This window comes from Chrysochloris asiatica, unplaced genomic scaffold, assembly GCF_000296735.1.
Source record: "Chrysochloris asiatica unplaced genomic scaffold, ChrAsi1.0 scaffold00119, whole genome shotgun sequence".
Classification (NCBI taxonomy): domain Eukaryota; kingdom Metazoa; phylum Chordata; class Mammalia; order Afrosoricida; family Chrysochloridae; genus Chrysochloris; species Chrysochloris asiatica.
In genome coordinates, this window is record NW_006408637.1 from 8,675,423 (window position 1) to 8,686,142 (window position 10,720).

Sequence of the window (10,720 nt, forward strand, 5' to 3'; positions counted from 1 at the left end):
CCGACTCGATGGCACCTGACGACAACAACAACAACGTTTCTTATATTTGTAATGCTTGTTTTTCTTTATTCTTCAAACTTCATTATCAAATCCAAAAGGAACTGAATGTTGTAAAAAGTTTTACAAGAAGTGAAACACACAAAGTTCAATATAAATTTTTATTCATCATATAAAATGTTTCTTAAAAACACAATTAAACATTTTATATTAGAGAAAAAGTATATATAATGATCAATTTCAATTTGTAAATCCTTCTATGGCACAAAAGAGATTTCCCAGATTCAGCCTTGTACCTGTTGTTTGCCTTTGGAGAATCACAACAGCAGACTTCAGAAAGAATATGCGTAAAGCTTGTTCAAATGATTGTCACAGATGTACTGCTTACGAATACAAAGAACACACAAATCATTCACTCACTCAGTTCATTTCATTAATGCAATTCCTTATGTAGAATGAAATATGTGATGACTACTTCATGAAACATTATCATGAACTAGCACTTTTCCCCACCAGTACAATTAGGACACGAATGAACCCCAAACCAAGTGATGTTCAGTGGGTTCCACTCACAGTGACCTGACAGAGCAGAACTAGGATCTCGGTGGCAGCCACTGAGTGTATGATTACCACAGCTTCCTCCCCTGAGTTGGCTGGTGGGTTTGAACTGTCAACTCTTCAGTTAGCAGGAAGCACTTGTAAGGCTGTCAAGTTGCCTCTGCACCAGTAAGGCTGTCAAGTTGCCTCTGCACCAGTAAGGCCGTCAAGTTGCCTCTGGCTCACAGTGGCACCCACAGGACTTCCAAGGCTGGAAATCTTCACAGAAGCAGACCATCACATCTTCTGATGGATTTGACCCCTGACCTTTGGTTAGCAGCAGACTGATTTGACCCCTGACCTTTGGTTAGCAGCAGACTGCTTTAGCCACTTGGACACCAGGGATCTTTAGTACCTGGGAAAACTTCCAGCTTAATTACATAAGCTTAGTTACGTCTCAGGTTCTGGCATCCTCAATGAAGAAACAGCCTGTTTTCTAGAGGCAACGGTAAATTAGTCACACTGATACAAAACATGGCCAATCCAAAGGCTGTCAGCATTGCTTTAGGGATTTCGAGACAGATGAAGAGAATTACAATCATGAATAAAAGAAAAAGAGTTATTCATGGTATCTTTTCTGGAGAGTAAGACATTCTTAAAGGTTTCTTGTTATTCTGTAGAAAAAGAACTAGAAGTTTTTCCAATCGATTTAAGGATGAACATTGTATTCCTATTTTTCAGCTTTCAGTCTTATCAAGTGAAGTTTCAAAAATATCTAAACGACTGATTGAAAACATTTTCAAATTACATACCTTCAGACAAACTAAATGTAAAATTATTTCTTTAAATGTAAAATGAATTCTATTCCTTCATTCTTGGTAACACCTGGCAGTTCATTCCTTGCATCCCAAAGTCCTTTCTTTATTCACATACACATTTTACATCAAAAAAACGTGAATGTGAGTCAAGAGAACACAAGTCTTCTGGCTGTTGGAGGAATGGGGCTTCTTCACGTTTCAAACCTCATCAGGCTCATGTGTACCAGAAATGGTGAAAACCACACACATTCTAACACAATCCCCTATTACCACCTAGCCCGAAACTCTCACACCTTGTAAGACACAGACTAGCAAAATAAAGTTTCCCTTTTCTTCATTTAATGTAAACTATTCCTGTATATTCGTTAGGCTCACTTTATGTGAGATCATCAAGATTTTAAAAGACGGCTAGACCTTCATATTGTATGAAAATTAGACACAAGCCAATTTTATGTCTAACTAGTAAAAATCGACACAAAGTAGGTAGAATACTACCAAGACAAAGGTAAACTAACTAGTAAACTGGCCTAAAATTCTTAGGCTTTTTACTTACAATTCCTTCTTCAAAGTTGTCACTTGACAACAGTTTTCGTCAATTAACAGCCAGCAAAAGAAAACAAAATGTCATGCTGTGTTAATTATAATATTCCAAGATACAATATAAACCTACAAATAACATCAGTGCTGCAGATACTTAGAAAGCTATCATTATGAAAACTCATTATGGACAGCGGAGTGTGCCCCTGTCTATGGCCAACACCCCACGGCAGGCAGATGATGGGCTCACAGCCCGCCTCCTATCATGTCCTTCTAGGTTACCCCCACCCGGTCCCCGGGCTCCCTTCAGCACCTGAGTCAGCGGGTCTGAGCTGACTGCCCTCACCGGCCTCCTGCAAATGAGCCACAGGGGCACAGGCCCAGATCATCAACACCTCTCCAGCACCCTACCGACTCTCACGCTCATGACTCAGGGCGTCCCCTGCCCCCCGGCCATCCAAACCCCAGCTGTTCTCCCTGCCCTGACACATCTATCCCATGGACCCCAGACACCGATTCCCCATAGCCACTGGCCCCGGAAGACTGTTGACACTAAAGCATTGTTGGATTGCAAAACAAAATAAAAATAAAAAAAAAATAAAGATCTTGAGGACAGGTACATTTCAAAACAATACCTTATACATTTTGGAAACAAGTTTGATTATAGATTTCATACAGTCTCCATATATTTTTTTTTTCTTGTAATGTTGTTTCTTACGTTCAACTCCACAGTGAAATGAGGAATTGAATCCTTACACTGACATAAAATTCTGTTTGTTCATTAATCTCCTGTATATCCCGTCCGGTTTTGAGAGGAGTTCTTCATGTTTCCCACATTCAGTAACTTGTCCTCGGTGAAGCACAGCAACCATATTAGCATTCTTAATAGTGGACAGGCGATGGGCGATAATTAACACTGTTCTTCCTTTCATCAGCCGGTCCAGGGCTTCTTGCACAAGGTGTTCATTTTCAGCATCCAGTGCACTTGAACAAAACGAACATGAGAAAGCCAAGGCTTCAGTGCCGTGCATACTTTCTACACACACACTTCCTGTGACGTATACAAATGGGCCTTCACTAACAGTGAATTTGTACTGTGATCAAACTTCCACCAATTTCTTGGACTAAAAGATAGTTACAGAAAGCAGCCCCTTAGGGACTCTTGGATCTTCGTGTGCAGAAAAGCAGTCTGCACAGTTTCTGACTAGAGCGTGACTAAGAAGGGTTCAGCAGCAGTAGTGGCATGTCTGAACTAGAACCACAACCCTCCAATCTTGATTCCATTTGTCTACTGCCTTTCAAAAGTCATGATTAATTCAGATTCAATAACTTTTCAAATGTCAGTGGGGGTGGAAGGTGACAGAGGGGAGAATTTTCAACGGTATAACCTTGAATCACAGAATAAAAAGTTTTTGGCAAAGGAAAAATTTGTTTTAAAACAATTATATATATTAAGATAGCCTCACCTGGTTGCTTCATCTAGGAGAAGAATTTTAGGATTCTGACAAAGGAAAAAAAAATGATTACAAAAAAAAAAAAAAAAGGTAATTTTACTAGAAAACCACAAACTTTTTGGCCATCAGAAGATACTGATATGATGCTACAACATGGTGGTGGGCTGTTCTGGATGCTGTCAAATCGATTACAACTCATAGTGAGTCCATGTTTAAGAGTAGAACTGCCCAACCTCTCTCCTCAAGGGAAAAAAAAAAAAAAAAAGGAAAGTAACAAAACTAGTAAATAAAAAATTTACATGTAAAACAGTACCAAAAACAGAGCAAAAGACCCAGCCTAGTACCTTCCAGCTTACCTTCAGCAAAGCACGTGCAATTGCAATCCGCTGCTTCTGCCCACCTGACAAAGACAGGTTTTTATTAAATTGAAAGTGTTAACAAAAATGCGAACAAAAATTCTCAGTACAAACGTCTCTGCGGCAATTTTGAAGGTAACTTCTAGTCAGCCAAAGCACAGACAGATGGTAAAGTAGGAAGTTATTTTTGAAAATGTATAACTTCCCCAACAATCTCAAAATGCATTATTACATCTAACCTTTAAAACAAATTCTGTGAGACAGACTCTGTTATCATTCTGTTTACAGGTGCAAAAGTGAGACACAAAGTAACTTGTCTCACGTGGTTGGTAAATACCAGAACCAAGGTTTGAACTTAGGCAATGTGAAGGGCTATGTAAGCTTTTATCCACCACCCATATTTGCCTCTTCTGGTGTGGCACTGTGGGTTAATGCGCCAGACTGCAAAGACGTTTGAATTGCAAGATCCGCGGTTCAAGCTCACCAGCTGCTCACTCCTTGGAAACCCTCTACAGGGTCGCTATGGGTCGGAATCGACTCGACGGCACTTAACAACAACAACAATAGTACATTTAAGGAAATGAGAAACCCCAAATCTTTACAGCTTTCAAACACTACTTGAGATGGATGGGAACAAAGGGCTTTAATGACGCCGGCAGTTATGATTCTGCCCTTTTACTTCATAGCAACTGCTCTGTGCCTTCCATTCTCATGTTATTCTCTTAATTTTCCCTGTCCAGGGAGCACTCAGCAGAGGGGACACATGCATATAGGAGATAGAAGATTTCAAATAAAACATTCTAACTGCCTCTCCTCCATGGCCCTTTTAAACTGAAATTCTACTAACAGCAACACAATCAACTAGGAGTGGGGTTGGGAAAAGGCAGACAAGAGAAAGGTAAGCAGAAAGGTGACAGTTTCCCCTTCCTCATCTTTTCCCGAACAGCATCACACTACTCCTAAATGACAACTTGTAAAGTCTTGGAGGAGTCCTGGTGCGGTGCTGTGGGTTAACCCGCTGGACTACAAAGTTGGTTTGAACCGCAAGATCGGTGGTTCAACCTCACCAGCCGCTCCATGGAAACCCTAAAGAGGGTCGCTATGGGTAGGAACCGATTCGATGACATTTCACAACAACAACAAAAGTCTCAGGATTCAATCCTCCCAACTTAAGTCATTTTAAAATCCATCCTAAATTTGAATACACAAACACCCTTTTTAATTCATCTTATTAGCTGAACGTGCTTACTAATTGTAATTTCAGGATACTGTATTATTTGGGCTATGAGGAAAGTCATCATCTACAGCTGAAATATCTGTTAAACAGACAGGTCAGCGCATACCATGAGAATAAACACAGGAAGAGCCTTGTTTTCTGAACTGCTCTTGCTATGACGGTGTCTGAGTGAATAGAACAGCCCCTCTCACTCAGCTGCCAAGAGTGCACTGAGAATCTATTGCCGCATTTCCTGCTTTCCTCCCAGAACGTAAAGGAGGAGTGACCTCTGGTTACTTCACCGTGAAATGGAGCCTTGGAATCCTGCTAGCTGGGAGGGCATGAAACAGTCTGTTGTTCCAAAGGAGAAGGTGAAGAGTTAGGAGATCAAGCCACAAATCGCCACACAGTCCTGCACCTTTATGCTCAGTGATTTCACCATGAGCAGGTGAAATCATCTCGAGCTGGCATCCTACCCAAGGATGTGTTTCAGAGATTCAGAAGTGTAAAAAAATGAACATTTTTACTCCTCAATCTGAGATTCTTCTGAAGTTCCCTATTGTTGTTGTTAAGTGCCGTCGAGTCAGTTCCGACTCATAGTGACCCATATAGGGTCTTCAAGGACCGGCTGGTAAGTTTGAACCACTGACCTTGTGGTTCAAATCGATCTTGCAGCCCCAGTGCTTAATCCCACAGCACCACACCTTGACTCTGGAGCTCCCCAAAAATCTATTAAAAATATCATTTATACCTCCCTTCCTATGGTAAAATAAATCATAGTCACATGTTGTTGTTATGTGCTGCCAAGTCTATTCCGACCCATAGCGATCATGTATAGGGTTTCCAAGGAACAACTAGTGAGCTTGAACTGCCGACCTTGCAGTTCAAATGACTGTGCAGTCTGACGTATTAGCCCACAGCGCCACACCAGTTTTAGTAAAACTTAAAACATCTGTAGTTTGAATTTCCTGTGGTTTAACATCAAGCAGAAAGTTGTGAGTTGGAAAGGATTATTGCTCAAGGACATCTAGTTCATCCTGCGAACTGTCGCTCTGACATAGCGAGATCGTCTGCTCAGTGACATTCAGTGACAGAGAGCCTTACAAGGAAACACAGCTTAATATCTGTAATTAAAGAACTATTTGGGTTTAGCCCAACTGGTATTTCCCTTTAAGTTCTACTCAGTGATTCTACTTGTGCTGTCTAAAGCAATATAAAACGCTTAAAGACATGGTACTCCAAATGAGATGCAATGGCTAGGCATTGCAAAGGAAGGAACTGGAGACTGGGCTTCATGGTATTGGAGTTCGGCCACTAGTCCAGTACAGGACAGCTAGGGCTCACAGTCTGCGGACCAAATCTAGACCCTAGCTTCCTGCTGTACAGCCCTTTCAACTTAAGAATGGTTTTTACACTTAAGAAACAAACATACAAATAATACATGATAGAGACCAGGTGGGTCTATTTACTGCTCACTGAACCTTTATCGGAAGTCTGCCGACCCTGGTCTAGTTTGTAAAATGCAAACTGGAGAGTAAAGATTCATTCACTGTCGGTCAAGTTCTTGCTTCATAGTCTCTGCCTCTCTGGGCAGATCACCCTGCTGCCCTGTATCTATGGAATTGTTGACAACTTCTGAGGAACCACATCTTTTCTCAAATGAAATAAAAGCTCGCTGTGGCTCAGTCCTCCTCAGTGGGAATCTGAGGGGACACGGAGGGGGCTAAAAGTGACATTAGAATGTAGTGAGGCTAACACCATAAACTCTGGGAACTAAACCTGTATAAAGCAGATTCCAGAGTTCTTTGGAATAGCTTTTGCTACAAAGTAGTAACACAGCCGTACCTGACAGAAGAACACCTTTTTCTCCAACCACAGTGTTGAAACCTTCGGGGAAATTCCTGATGAAGGTGGCCGCGTTAGCCACATCGGCGGCTTTCTCTATTTGCTCAGCAGTCACCAGGGAAGGGTCGTCTGCTCCATAAGCAATATTCTCAGCAATAGTACAAGAAAACAAGATTGGTTCCTACCCATTGGAAAGAAAACAGTGCCATCAATTTCAAAACAGTCTTCAAACATCTATAGTAAATAGAGCAGAGCTTAGTACATTACTAACAGTTTCATTAACATCTTCGTTGTTGTTGTTATGTGCTGCGGAGTCAGTTCCTGCTCATAGCGACCGTGCATAGGCTTTCCAAGACTGTAAACTTTTACGGGAGCAGAAAGCCTCATCTTTCTCCCGCAGAACCACTGATAGTTTTGAACTGCTGGCATTGAGGTTAGCAGCCCAACTCGTAACCACTACACTAACGGAACTTTGTTGTTGTTGTTTAGTGCCGTCAAGTCGCTTCTGACCCATCACAACCCTGTATAGCGTTTCTGAGGAGCACCTGGTGATCTTGAACAGACGAACTTGCAGTTCAAATAGCTTTGCAATCTGGTGCATTAACCCATAGCGCCACACAAGGACTCCAGAAAGAACTTTAGAAGCTATTAAATCGTTCCCAAAGAGCAGACTGTTTGCTTGACTTTGCTTCTGATTTTTCCATATAGTCACTCAGAACACTTCTGAGAATTCAGATTGTCCCAGGAACTGAATTGATTTGATCATATCTGGATCCCACCACATGCAGAGTGTGAGCTACCCCAAGTGTCCACGCAGTGCCTGGCCCACAGGCACAGCCTGCGTGTGAGTGTTCCCTTCCTTTAGCAATCAGGAGGCAGTGGAAGAGCCTCAGTTCATTTGCATTTCCAAAGTGTCTCCTTCATTAAGGATGGGGGGGGGGGCGGTAGAGGGGGAGGAGAGTCCTGGTGTGGCCTTGTGGGTCAATGCACTGGACTGCAAAGTCACTTGGAACCACAACGTCAGAGGTTCAAGCTCGCCAGCCACTCCTCTGAAACCCTATACTGGGGCGCTATGGGTCAGAGATGACTCAACAGCACTTAACAACAAAACAAGAGAGAAAGCAGGGAGGCAATCTAGTTCTGTCATTGCTTTTTGAGATATATAACCCAGACGGGAACATGACACTTGGACAGAACACTTCTTTACATATGTTGTTGTTATTGTTAAGCGTCATCAAGTTAGTTCCAATTCATAGGCACCCTGCGTAGGGTTTCCGAGGAGCGGTTGTTGAGTTTGAACCACTGACCTTGCAGTTCAAACCGACCTTGTGGTCCAATGTTTCTCCAACAGCGCCACACCAGGACTCCTATTTACACACAGTCTTAACAATGAGGAGACCTGCTTGGTCTGGGGCAAGATGGCAAAGTGAGTGGACACATTGACTCAGCTCTGTGTAATAAAGACCTGGGGCCCAAGAGACCCATACACATGGTGGTCCTGGAACCCTAAGCATCAGAAGACAGAACAGAGAGGTGAACTGAGTGCTGACTGGTACAGGAAGTGAATAGGAGCAGAAAGGGAGAAGAAAACCAGGCAGGCTGTGGGACACTGGGGAGCAGTGTGGCTGTCAATACAGCAGCCTGTGGGTACAGGACACAGCAAGTGGGGTGTACTTCTCCCTGGTTCTCATGCCTTCCTGGTAGGTGGGGCACAGCATGTCCCTGTCCTTGCCAACCCAGCCGCACGCCCTCCTGCACAGCCTCTGCTCTGCCTGTGGTTAGGAACCGGGTACTGGGCATAGCACCTCTGCTTCTGGAGGCATGTGGACCTTCCCTGAACTATGTGACACAAACAGCGAACAGAGAATCACCTGCATTCACACTTGCAGTCTCTACCACATCCACCAGGAAACAGGTGGTAAATGCCTGAGAATACACCAATATACAATCGTCAACTAAATATAAAGACGCCAACACAGTGTCTCGGAGAAAACAGGCAACTTCAGCTTACACAAAGAAACAAGACAGAGTGTCTCAAACAAGTCACCAAAGCACACACAGAAAGTATAACACCAGAATGGTATTGGAATGACCTGATAAGGAATTTAAAAGAAAGCGAATTAGGCAACTTCAACAATTGAGAGAAAGATTGAGAAAATTACAGATGAAATCAAGAAAAACATAGAAAAACCTATGGGAAAAAATCAGGGAAGAAACTGACAAAATAATTGAAAAAATGGAACCCATACAAAATCAGCAACTGGGAAGCCAGAGATTAGCACTGAGCCTTCAGAAATAGATAATAGATTGAAAGGGCAAAGAAATAGAATAGAATCAATGCAAAACCAAATTACTGAACTTGAAGAAAAACCTCTCAAAATTCATCTACTAGAGGAACAATGAGAAAAAAGGACAAAAAAATCTGAAGAAAACCTAAGATTTCTGTGGAACACTATAAACAGGAATAACTTACATGTGGTTAGAAGAGTCAAAAAACCCATAGAAAATATTGTCCAAGAGTGGTTGGAAGAAAACTTCCCTAACATCATGAAAGACGAGATGATAGCCGTTCAAGAAGTTGAGCAAACTCCAAACAGGTTCAACCCCAAAAGAAAACAACAAGCCAAATCATAATCAAACTTTTCAAAACTAAAGACAGGGAAAGAATCCTGAGAACAGATAGAGAAAAATGAAAAGTTACCTAAAAAGGAGAACTAGTAAGACTAAGCTCTGATTTCTCAGAAGAAACCACGCAGGCAAGAAGACAATGGAATGGTAAAGCTAAAATTCTGAAAGAAAAAAAAATTGCCAAGCAAGAATCATGTAGCCAACACATATCATCAAATATGATGGCAAAATTACGTCATTTTTAGACAAGCAGAAATTAAAAGAATCTGTAAGGTTCATCAACCTTACAAAAAATATTAACAGGAGTTATTTGCACAGAGAAATAGCAACAACAAACAACAACCTGAGACTAACAGACATGGTAATATCACCCAGACTCAACCCAGTTATCGAATAACAGACCTCGAAAACTGAAAACCAGGGATACAGTCGCAACAAGCCATAAAGTGAAAAGAATGAATAATGAAGACGTAATCAAACAGATTTCAATAAACAAAAATAAATCTAATTGTAACTCTAAAAACTAGACTAAGCCTTACTTCAAGTTCTAGCTCACCCCTCACCCCTAACACTAACCCTAGTCCAAATCCTGAGCCTAACACTAAACAAAGTTCTAATCCTAGCGCAGACCGAGTCATGTCCTCACCCTCACTCTCCTTGCTTCTACCCTTCTCCCACCAAAAAAAGTACACAGACTCCAGCTTCTTGTCTCCATTCCTAGACAACATACACCACTGACATCCTTATACTGCTGAATATGCCCCTTCACGCGCCTGCCCACCCCCACCCCCCCCACCTTACATCCAGTGGAATTCGGGTGATGATGAGCTAAGAGGATACTTACTATAGGGATGAGTCTCAGAAATGGGGGGTGGGGAAAGCCTCAGGTATGTCCATAGTGTACTGAACTTGGAAAGAGAAATACAAACAGCTACGTCAAAACTCTCCTAGATCAAATGGCCTTGGGAAAGCAACGTCACAAGATGATCGCATTAATATTCTGCTTTCAAATATGCAACCTCTTTGGCTTGCTGCTCACAGCGCTTGGACTGCTAGCCACGTGTGGCGCTGAGGCCCCAGAGCCACACTCATGGCACCTCTGAGTGGCTGAGTGGGAAGAGCATTTCAAAAATCATTTTACGGTTTTCAAGAGGGAGTTTAGATTCAGAGTGTGTTGGGGAAGGTAGAGTCCCCACTGAATAGCTTTCATCTTGTTTAGATGGGTCTGGTGAAAAGAGATGGGGATAGGGCTTATTTGATTCAACAGTAATTGTTATCATGACTAATTGTGATGGTCACAACTGTAAAGTTAGAAGTTTTGTAACAAAAACA

General features: G+C 42.1%; 1 protein-coding gene across 1 annotated transcript in view; it reads right to left on the bottom strand.

Moving 5' to 3' along the window:
• ABCB10 (ATP-binding cassette, sub-family B (MDR/TAP), member 10) overlaps positions 1 to 10,720 on the bottom strand; it is a 54,715-nt gene that overhangs the window by 9,476 nt on the left and 34,519 nt on the right. Inside the window, exons 11-14 of the mRNA XM_006868592.1 lie at positions 6,761 to 6,941; positions 3,700 to 3,743; positions 3,356 to 3,390; positions 2,646 to 2,873 (exon numbers count right to left, since the gene is read on the bottom strand). Coding sequence (XP_006868654.1) covers positions 2,646 to 2,873; positions 3,356 to 3,390; positions 3,700 to 3,743; positions 6,761 to 6,941 — 488 coding nt within the window. The remainder of the gene's footprint in view (positions 1 to 2,645; positions 2,874 to 3,355; positions 3,391 to 3,699; positions 3,744 to 6,760; positions 6,942 to 10,720) is intronic.